Here is an 11,636-nt window from a genome sequence, read left to right as displayed (position 1 = left end):
GACCGAGAAAATACAGGTCGGCAAAGAGGAAGGGAAAAATACCAACGTAGGAGCCAACCTAGGGGAAACCCTGAAGCAAGGGTTGACTAAGCTCCTAAGAGACAATTCTGACCTCTTTTCCTGGAAAGCCTCCGACATGCCTGGGATAGATCCCGAGCTTATGTCCCACAAGCTCTCGGTGTATCCAGGATCCCGACCTGTTCAACAGCGAAGGCGCAAGCTCAGCGCGGAACGAGCCCTAGTGGTGGAGGAGCAAATACAGACACTCCTAGAAGCCGGCTTCATCAGAGAAGTTAAATATCCAACATGGCTAGCAAATGTAGTGCTAGTCAAGAAGCAAAGCGGCCAATGGAGGATGTGTGTCGACTACACCGACTTAAATAAGGCGTGTCCCAAGGACCCTTATCCACTCCCAAGTATTGATACTCTAGTAGACTTTAGCTCGGGATATCAATACTTGTCGTTCATGGATGCCTACTCGGGATATAATCAAATCCCTATGTATGAGCCAGACCAAGAGAAAACATCGTTCATCACGCCCCGAGCAAATTTCTGCTACGTGGTCATGCCATTTGGACTAAAAACTGCAGGGGCCACATACCAAAGGCTGATGAACAAGATGTTCGCCCCCCACCTCGGGAGCTTAATGGAAGTCTACGTAGACGACATGCTAGTGAAAACTAAGGAAGAAGTTGATCTCTTGACAGACCTCTCGCAAGTCTTCAACACCATAAGGTTGCACGGGATGAGGCTAAATCCCGCAAAGTGTACCTTCGCAGTAGAGGCCGAAAAATTCCTAGGGTTTATGCTGACGCAAAGAGGGATTGAAGCCAATCCCGATAAGTGTCAAGCTATACTGGAAATGAAGATCCCGACTTGCTTAAGGGAGGTTCAACAACTAAATGGCCGACTTGCAGCCCTCTCCAGGTTCTTGGCAGGATCAGCATTAAAATTCCTTCCACTATTCTCCTTATTAAGAAAGGGAAGCCAGTTTAAATGGATTCCAGAATGCGAGAGAGCGTTCCAGGAGTTCAAAAGGTTCTTGAGCCAACCTCCAATCCTGACCCGACCTCGAGTTGGGGAAGATCTCGTCCTATATCTGTCCGTAGTAGACAAAGTTGTCGCATCAGCCCTGATCAGGGAAGACGAGGTCGGACAACATCCAGTGTACTTCATCAGCAAAGTTCTACAAGGCCCCGAACTAAGGTACCACAAATTAGAGAAATTTGCTTACTCCTTAGTAATAGCCTCACGGAGGCTACGGTCTTACTTTCAAGCTCATACGATAAGAGTCCGAACGAACCAACCCATGAAGCAAATCCTTCAAAAGACAGATATTGCAGGGAGAATGGTGCAATGGGCAATAGAGCTCTCTGAGTTTGACTTAAAGTATGAAACTCGGATAGCGATCAAAGCCCAATGCCTCACCGACTTCATAGCAGAATACGCGGGAGATCAAGAGAAGCCAACTGCATGGAAACTTTACGTAGATGGCTCCTCAAACAAGACAGGAAGCGGTGTAGGCATAATACTGGCCGACGAAAGGGGAGCTCAAATAGAGGTATCCCTCAAATTTGAATTCCCAGTTTCAAATAATCAGGCAAAATATGAAGCCCTGATTGCAGGATTGAAGCTGGCATAAGAAGTCGGTGCAACAAAAGTGATTATATACAGTGACTCTCAAGTGGTGACCTCCCAGATAAATGGAGAGTATCAGGCTAAAGACCCGAACATGAAAAGATACTTGGAAAGAACTCTGGAGCACCTCGGGCACTTTACGAAAACCGAGGTTAAGCACATAACCCGGGATCTCAATAGTAGAGCAGACGCCCTATCCAAGTTAGCAAGTACCAAGCCAGGAGGGAATAATAGAAGCTTGATCCAAGAAACTCTCTAAGAACCCTCTGTGGTAAAAGTAGAGGACAAACGAGATGTTCTAGAGGTAACTGGGCTAAACCTTGGATGGATGAATCCCTTGGTCAAATACCTGAAATTCGACATCCTCCCCAAAGAGGAAAAAGAGATTAAGAAATCCGGAGGGAAGCACAACATTACACTCTGGTGAAAAATATCCTTTATAAAAGAGGAATATCAACACCATTGTTGAAGTGCGTACCGACCTCAAGGACCACTGAAGTACTGGAGGAGGTTCATAATGGGATCTGCAGAAACCATCTCGGAGCCAGGTCGCTAGCTAGGAAAGTAATCAGAGCTGGATTCTACTGGCCGACCTTGCAGAAAGATGCCACAGAATTTGTGAAAAAGTTCCAGCCATGCCAAATGCACGCAAATTTCCACGTGGCTCCCCCCGAGGAGCTAATCAGTATAACTTCTCCATGGCCCTTTGTAAAATGGGGGATGGATCTGTTAGGTCCTTTTCCCCAGACCCCAGGACAAGTCAAATACTTGATTGTGAGAATAGACTACTTCACAAAGTGGATAGAAGCAGAACCATTAGCCACCATCATAGCCCAGAGAAGTCGGAGGTTCCTCTACAAAAATATCATCACAAGGTATGGGATACCATATTCCATTACTACAAATAATGGAACCCAGTTCACCGACTCTACCTTCAGAAGCCTGGTGGCCAGTATGAAGATCAAACACCAGTTCACCTCGGTGAAACATCCACAAGCAAATGGACAAGCCGAGGCAGCCAACAAAGTCATACTGGCAGGACTAAAGAAAAGACTGCAAGATGCAAAAGGAGCCTGGGCTGAAGAGCTCCCACAAGTATTATGGGCTTTCCAGACGACGCCACAATCTGCCATTGGAGAAACGCCCTTCCGACTCGTCTACGACGTAGAAGCCATGATACCAGTAGAAATCAGCGAACAAAGTCCAAGGGTGATTCTCCACAATGAGATCGGAAACATACATGGGCACAAAGAGGAGCTTGAACTGCTCCCCGAAGTCCGAGAACAAGCCCAGATAAGAGAAGCAGCATTGAAACAAAGGATGACTACCAGGTACAACAAAAAAGTCATTCGAAGAAGGTTCACCCCAAACGACTTGGTCTTGATCAGAAACGACTTTGGAGTCAACAAATCGGGGGAAGGAAAACTTGCTGCTAATTGGAAGGGACCATACAAAATTAGTGAGGTCTTAGGAAAAGGTTATTATAAGGTGATCGACCTAAACGGCACCAAGTTACCAAGGTCGTGGCATGCTTGTAACTTGAAAAGGTACTATAGTTAAAAGTGAACTCTACTCCCTGATGTACTCTTTTCCCAACTTCACGATTTTTCCCCAAAAAATCAAAGGATTTTTTCTGAAGAAGGGTTTTTAACCAGGCATCACAGTAGAGACTAAGGGAAAATAGACTATCAAAAGCCCTTAGTAGCAGTAAAGTACCTTCCCAAATAAATAAAGATCTTTTACAATATCTCTTATAAATTCCTTCTCATTTTTTTCTTTCTATCTACGAAACGCGCCGACTTAAGCTCGACAAAGCGTGAAAATCCCATGAACCGACCTAAATGGTCGTCATGATAAAACGACGAGGTACAAGTCGGTGTAAAGAGGTTATAAAGGTTGATCGCGAAGAACTCGGAAACATTCCGACTCATAAGTCATAATGAAGAACCGAGCAGCAAAGAAAACGCATCACAAAAGTAACCTAAGTCATAGGAACTCAATAAATTCTGAAATTGAGTATAAGGAATACCAAAAAGAGATCGAAAAACCTATAAAAAATGTCAAAGCTAAATACTGTCCTAAGTCCTTAGAGAAAAAGAAAAAAGGACAGACGGCCTCAAAAAAGGTTTTTAAAAAGATCAAAAGGGTTTCTCAAAAAAGCTAAAAAGCATGCACGCAAAAGGTAACTTAACCCTTATCCAAAAAAGGGTATTCTTTCGTTAACTTAAAACCCTTATTCAAAAAGGGTAGTTATAAATATTTTGTTTACGGCCTTAAAAGGCTAAGAGAAATGTCAGAGAACGACCACCACAACATGAAAAAGAGTTTAAAAAAGGGGAGACCCACAGGTCGGGCCCCCATATAGCCAATAAATGTTTTAGAGAACATCACCACCAGAGCCGAAGAGAGTAGTCGGATCACCACCAGAGTCGAAAAGAGCAGACGGAGCGCCATCAGGTCCAGGGAGAGAAGCATCCATGGGAGACGGAGAGGAGGTTCTGTGAGACCTTGAGGAACTTGGAGCATCCTTTGGACGAGGAGGGGACTCAATGATTCTCTGCCCCCGAGTCTTCAAATCTGACTCAGAGACAACCTCGGGAGCAGGGGGAGAAACTATGGCACCATCAATGACAACCTTGTCAGGATCCAAAGGAGAGAGATCCAGGTCGGGAGCAAGGACCCCAACCTGCTCCTTAAAAATCCTCCAGGCCTCCTCGGCTCCTTCAGCAAAGAGTCCTCCAACTCGGCGTAAGTATTCCGAGAATTCAACAAGTCCTTCCTCACCTCCACGATGTCCTTGAACAAGCTCGAATAACTCTCCTGCGCCTTCTTCCTCAAGCCCTCCTCCATATTGCATTGGACTTGTAACTTGCTCTTCTTCTCCCGAAGACCATCCCTCTCCTCCTTCAACTTAGCGACCTCCTCCTTCAACTCCTTGTCATTTTTCTGATATATGAGAAGCCTTTCCTCTAACTCTTCAACCCTCGAGGTTGAACCCAGAGAGTTAAGAGGAGTCTTCTAAAAAATATCAAGAAACTTGGTGCACACCGCCGCCGCCCTGACACTCTCCTGAGCCAGAATAGTGAGGTGGTTCCGGATAGAAACATCATCCATACCTATACGGGTATGAGGATAGATGTATTTTCGGATAAACGCAGGAGCATCCACCTTAGCCTCACCTTCAAAAAAAGAGCTAGACTCTAAGGTCTTACGCTTCTTCTTCTCTGACTCAGGAGAAGGTCGGGGGGGAGGGGGCGGCTGAGAAGAAGCCGAGGAGGAAATAACGATAGGTCGAGAAGGGGTCCCCAAATTTTGAGAAGAAGGAGGAGGAGGAAGAGAGGAGCTAGTTACCCTGGCACCGCCGGTCCTGGCACGAGATCTCGCCTTGTCCTCCTGGACTCTCTGGTAAGACTCACTGGAATTCTTCTTCGCCATCTCTGTAAAAAAACAATTAGTAACCAAAAAGTCAGCGAAACAAGTCGGTAAAAACAAGTCGGAAATAAAGTAGATCAATAAAAAAGGCTACCTAGTTGTATCTGGACAAAGGGCGGCGACCCCTGGAGAGATTTTTTGGTATCCAAATATGGGGCCCTCCCCCACACTTCTCGGAGGAATCCCACAACGGCCGCCTCCACCTCATCCAGGTCGTCCAAACCATATTTCTCACATGAGGAAGCCTCTAACCAGTATAGAGGAAAGCAAGGAGAAGAATTCTCATCCAAGAAAAAGGGGTGGTGACCCTCTACGGCTTGAACTCTGAAAAAGTAATTTTTAAAGTCATGGAAGGATTCATCAAAAAGGGTGAAGACCCTCCGACCTTGTATAGCTCGGAAGGACACCCACTGCTGCTTGTTATTTTGCCCACTGAAGGGCTTGGTCATGTGGAAAAGAAAAAAGAAAATCATCAAAGAAGTCGAAAAGTCTAAGGCATGGCTGACAAACTGATAAATTTTCAGAAAACCCCAGGAATTGGGATGAAGTTGGGTAGGTGCAACACGACAGTGACGTAAAATAGCAATCTCAAAATCAGAGAAAGAAAGAAAAACGCCCAGGCAGGTGATCATGCTCTCATACATATAAAAGAAATGAGGGACTACCTCCAAAGTCCTATCGAAGCAAACCCGGTCTTCTGGACCCGGGACAAGCAGTTCATACTTTGGCTCATCCTCATCAGAGGTGCAGAGCTGGTGACGAGTGCGAAGATCAGTAATAAAATCAGTGTCAATCCAAGGTTCCTCCCCTAAGACTGTGACATCGACCCACTGAGCAAGAATTTCTACGGAAGACATTTCTTTTCCTAAAAAGGGTTAGTGAAACCTACAAAGGAAAAAGAAAAGAAAAGAAAAAACATGGTCTCTAAAGGGGGTACGGAATCAAACAGAAGCCTACAAATCAACTTCTCTCTCTCTAAAAAATAAAAGCATGCAAACAGAAAGCACGTTGTAAAAAGAGAAGAGAAGAAAAGACTAACCTTTATCTAGAAATAAGGTAGAAGAAGATGAAAGCCTTCAAACAAGGAATGCCCCACGAACGGATGAGAAGAAGAAAATTCGAAAAATCGCAGAAACGAAACAACGAAAGAGAGGAAAAATATTTATAAACACGTTAGGAGCATAATGGTAAAAACAGAAGCGGTCATTAATGAGTGCACCGTTACCAAGGTAATCAATCCCTACGCGAACCTCTAACGGACGCGACGTTTGATTAGACGTAACCGTGAAAATCAAAAGCCATGAAAAGTCACGTCGGCTCCCAATGATCACGTCGGTTCCCTCCTAGGTTGGCTACGATCCCGAGTAGAATACTCGAACCCAAATCTTAAAAGAAATTGGGCTCGAGTAGGGGCACTGTTCATACCCTGACCCAATGATAAGGCCCAGGACCCAACAAAAGGCCCAATCCAAAGGATTGAGACTCACCCTACACCGACCTTCAATCTACGAAGTCGGTGCTTACCACGACTTGCTCTAAAGAAGTCGGGATCGAGGGATTAGCTGGCAGATAAACCCTCACTCAAGAGGATAACTGCCCCTAAAATCTCTCTAACCACTTCCAGGAGCAATATCTCAACTTCCCTAAGATAAAGGGACGGTTATTCCCCTTAAAAGACGGAACTACTTCAACGGTGGTTATGGGTTCACCACTATAAATACACTGATATCCCTCAAGTATCTCTAAGCCCAATACTCTCTAGACCTGCTTACACCCTTGCTGACTTAGGCATCGGAGTGTCTTTGCAGGTACCACCCCCCATTCTTTCACATACACAACTCGGAGGCGGCTCCCAGACGTAAACCAAGTCAGAGACCACCTTCCTCTAGCACTTGGGCCTCACAAACAAGTCCAACCACCGTCCGATTCTAGGTAAGCCCCGAAACAATTCATAAAAAAATTACTTTGACTAAATAGAATTGTACAACTTTTTTTTCCGCCGCTAAAAAGGTTTAACACATAAATTTAACATTGACGACCAACGTGAACATCAACAGAGTAGGTAATTAAAATTTATATATATATTTGTCTATTGTATTTGATATCTAAAATAGTACAAAGATATAGAAATAAAAAACACAAAGGTATATCTGAAACTAAATATGGTACAAAACAATATTTTTTTTACAACAAAGATAGAACTACATTTAATAAGAGAATTACAAAGTGGACCATTGCAGTCTCCAGCTTACAAATTAAAGAAGTAGAATTTTCCAACAAAACTACTTCAAACAAAATACATGAAATTCAATGGAAAAAACAAATTTATAGAAGAAAAAAAAAAACCTACACATTTCTACAAGACATTATCTTCATATTTCCTTGTTCTTTCACAAAATATCAGAATGTGTTCGGTTTGTGTTTTTATTTTCAGTTTTTATTTTTAGTATTTTCTGTTTTCATAATTTAAAAAAAAGATAATAAAAACAATGAAATTAAATTTTCTATTTTCAGTTCTTATTTTTTTCTTTCACAAAATTCTTATAAACAGAAAATATTAAAAATAAAAACAAAAAATAAAAATACAAACCAAACTCACCCTTATAATTCTATATTTATATCTTTCTCCACCGTCAAACACGGTTAAAGCGGCGTAGGGTTTATGACTCCGACATAAGGTTGCACATTAGAACCCAACCACAATCTTCCACCAAATTCTTCGACTTCACTAACAGAATCAAGTTGGTCACCAAACCCTCCATCAATGACCTCAATAAGATTTCCCTCTTCATCAAATTTAATCCCCACAGGATCTTCTGATAATGGATCAACTACATTTTCTCCAATAATATTTTCATGATCTTTCACTAACCCTTGAATCTTTCCCCTTCCACTATTAAGTGCCACCCAAAACTCACCTTTCTCATTCCTCTTAATATTATCAGAGTAACGTGGAAGCGTTGCAAAATGTTGTACATAGTAGTAGTTGTTGTTATTGATATTAGTAGGGTTATTCTTATTATTTTTATTATTAATATTATTATTATTATTATTAATGTGAATCTTCAAGATCTTGAATGTGTCTGAAACAGCTAAGAGAAGGAAAGAGTTGTCCTTGCTTAGGGCAACACCATTGGGGAATGCTAAGCCATTGAGCACAACATGAACTTGTTTTGTTCTTGGATCATATTTTAACAATCTTCCAGTTGAATCATCCGTCAGTATTATTGGCAAATATGACCTTTAAAATAAAAAAGAGAAATTAATTAAGAAATTTTTTTGGAGTCAACAAGTTTAATATTTTTTGTTATTATTTGACTAATATGAGCATTAAATTATCTTGAATAAATAAATTTTATTAATTTATATANACAAATTATATTTAATTTATGTGTGTAAATTATATATTTATTGTGTATAAAATAACTGTAAATATAAAGACAAATTATTACTGATAAAATGTTTGACAAAAACTAATAATATTTAATAGACATGTAACAATTCTCGTTAATTAATTCATTAAGAAGATGAGCTACAAGTGTGAAGGGGACATATATATTTATCAGTAACATTAATTACTAATTTACTATTGAATATTGATACAAAATCTATATGATAGTATAACTATTTCATTTAGCGGCAGTTATAAAAACTGTCGCCAAAATACCATTGCTACCTGTTTAAATTAATCTAGTGTACACAATTTAAAATTTTACGATATTTTTTATAATTTTTTTTACTTGAAACCAACATAGAAATGGAATGAGAAAACTATACAATTAAAATGCTAGATAATGAAAAGATATTTATCATATTTACCAACTTTACATGTATTATTATTATTATTATTATTATTATTATTATTATTATTATTATAAAAATATGTTTATTGATACTCTAGTTAATTAATAATAAAAAGGAATAAAACAATATTATGTTAGGCAATGAAAGATATAATCATATATTTAGGATAATATAATTACCTTCTTTGATATATACTGCTGCTATCTGTGAAGTACACTTCACCAGTTTGAGTGTTAATATCCAAAGCATTTGTGAACTTCAATGGAACTTTATCTGCAGAATGGACCAACTGTTTTGCCACGCCGCCGGCAGCTCCGACCACCACGAGTCCAAAGTAGGCGTCGGCGACATACAGATCACAAGTTACAGTGTTGAATTTGAGCCCTAAAGGCCTTCCACACAACGGTTCCAAGGTTGTATTTGTCAACCCATCACATAATTTTTTGTCCCTACACAATCATGAACCATTGTAACTTAATAATTTGTGACGGATTAATCATCATTAAATATAACTACCAAGTAAAAAGTTAAATCCAACTGTTAGTTGGGTTTGATTATCAATTTTGAACAATACTACATGATTAATAAAATTTATTATTTTTATTAATATTTAGTTAATAAATATATCTTTTTAATTTTAAAAACTAAATTTTAAATTTTAAGTTTTAATTTTTAATAATATAAAAATAAAATGTTGGTCCTTAATATTTATTTTTGAGGAATGCTAGAGAGCTAGTAATTTTAGTGTTTTGTAACCATCAATTAGTCATTAATAGTATTTTTAATGGTGTGAGATTACATCTAATGATAAAAAATCACTCACTTTTATTTAATGGTTAAGTGCTTGCCAGAAAACACAAAAATTACGACTTTTCTTTTATTTTTGGGTTTTATTATTATAATATATATAATTATATATAATATGAGTAATAATAAGTGGGCAAACCTTGTCATATGGAGGTAAAGCAATTATAAATGGCAATGTTTTTCCTATATTTGGGGACATTCAATGAAAGATTGTACAGTTGAAAACTCGAAATTAATTCGACCTATCACCTAATTTTACATTTCAGATGTCCCACACTTCTTTTATTAATCTTTTAATATTTTGAAATAACATAGTTGACTTAATTATGTGAGGATCCTACAACATAGTTACAGAGAAAACGGACAAAAATAATAAATCATAGCTAGATAGGATACTGAATACTAGGGCCAGGGGCCTCTGAATTGTACATGTATATTTGGTACAATTTTATTTTCTATCTCTTTTGAAAAAAAAAATTATCTGCTCTAATTTTTTTCTCAAATAACTATCTAGTCAAATAAAAAAAATTCAGCCTAACTCTCTTTTAAATAAAAGAGTAAATTATTCTCTATCATAAATTTAATAGTTATTAGATAGAATAAATTATATCATCAAAATAATTAATATTAATTCTTAATTTAACATAAGTTTTGACAATCAAACTAATTAATTATAGTAAAACTATCTAAACTTCATATTTACAAAATCACATAATTTTTATATCAACTCTATTAATAACTATGAAATTTATCCTTACTCAATTAATACTTTATTTTTTTTGTTATTTTAAATTTGTAATTTGACCTTTTGATTTTTCTTTTCATTTGTTCTTTTTTTATTTTTTTTGTATCGTTAAATCTAATTAATATACGTGTGGTATAAAAAAAATAAAAAATTATAAAATAAGATTTTTTTTAACTCTTATAATTTACAAAAAATTACTATATTTAATTAGTTTAATTAGTTATCAAAATTCAAGTTAAATTAAGAGTTAATGTTAACCAATATGCATAATTCATTTTATCCAATAGTTATTAGACATGTCATAGATGGTAACTTATCCTATATTTAAAATAAGGTTAAGTAAAATTCACCAAAAATAAATAGGTTCTTCACTTTTTTATTCAAAGATACATAAACTTTTAACTCATTAAAAATACAAAAATGCTTCTAACTTTTCAAAATATTAGATATTTAATTTTTTTTGTCAAAACTATATAAGGACAAATAAATTCTTCGCAGTGACTTAAATATTTTGCGTTTTAAAAAGTGATAAATATTTTTATATTTTTAATTAATTAAAGACTTGTATATTTTTTAGATAAAAAATCAGGACCTATTTGTTATTTATAGATATTATAATTTTTTCAATTATATATATATCCTCAATTAAATATATATAAGTAAGAGTTAAAAAAAGAGCAAAAATATATGTATATATATATATAATATAATAAGAATAATGATTTGTTAAATTCATTAAAATTTAAATAATAAAAGTTTGATTTTTCTTAAAAGATCAATATGTTGAGAACAATAAATATTTTAGTTGGATGAACATATATATCTTTTTCTTGATACAAACCTAATACCATCTACCATTAGATAAAATCCAAGTGGAATCAAGTCAACCAACACAAACATCAAATGTACCTCAAAAAATTTCATTATAGAATAATTAAGTTTGTTCACTAAACATATATACCTCACAAAATTTCATTATCGAACAATTCTTAATTAAGAAAGTTCCAGCGATGTGAATTAAATTAAATGATTTGATATATACTTCTATTTTGTGATCACCAACCAACTCTATAAATGCTGACTTAATAGTAACCCATCATATCCATATTTTTTTTTTTTGGTAAAACATCATATCCATCTTTATTTCCTTGTTGGGAAAATCCCTTGTTCATTGTTGTGGGGGTCAATTATATACATTATTAGCAACCCA

At 37.0% G+C, this 11,636-nt stretch overlaps 1 protein-coding gene across 1 annotated transcript in view; it reads right to left on the bottom strand.

Moving 5' to 3' along the window:
• Positions 1-7,535: 7,535 nt before the first annotated feature.
• The window catches only part of LOC127745682 (protein STRICTOSIDINE SYNTHASE-LIKE 10-like), a 7,959-nt gene continuing 3,858 nt past the window's right edge, over positions 7,536-11,636 (bottom strand). The window contains exons 2-3 of the mRNA XM_052258919.1: positions 9,054-9,323; positions 7,536-8,311 (exon numbers count right to left, since the gene is read on the bottom strand). Coding sequence (XP_052114879.1) covers positions 7,714-8,311; positions 9,054-9,323 — 868 coding nt within the window. The 3' untranslated portion in view covers positions 7,536-7,713. The remainder of the gene's footprint in view (positions 8,312-9,053; positions 9,324-11,636) is intronic.

The sequence above is a fragment of the Arachis duranensis genome, chromosome 1 (genome assembly GCF_000817695.3).
Source record: "Arachis duranensis cultivar V14167 chromosome 1, aradu.V14167.gnm2.J7QH, whole genome shotgun sequence".
Classification (NCBI taxonomy): Eukaryota; Viridiplantae; Streptophyta; class Magnoliopsida; order Fabales; family Fabaceae; genus Arachis; species Arachis duranensis.
The sequence above is the reverse complement of the archived record's forward strand: the minus strand, read 5'-3'. Positions and strand labels throughout refer to the sequence as shown.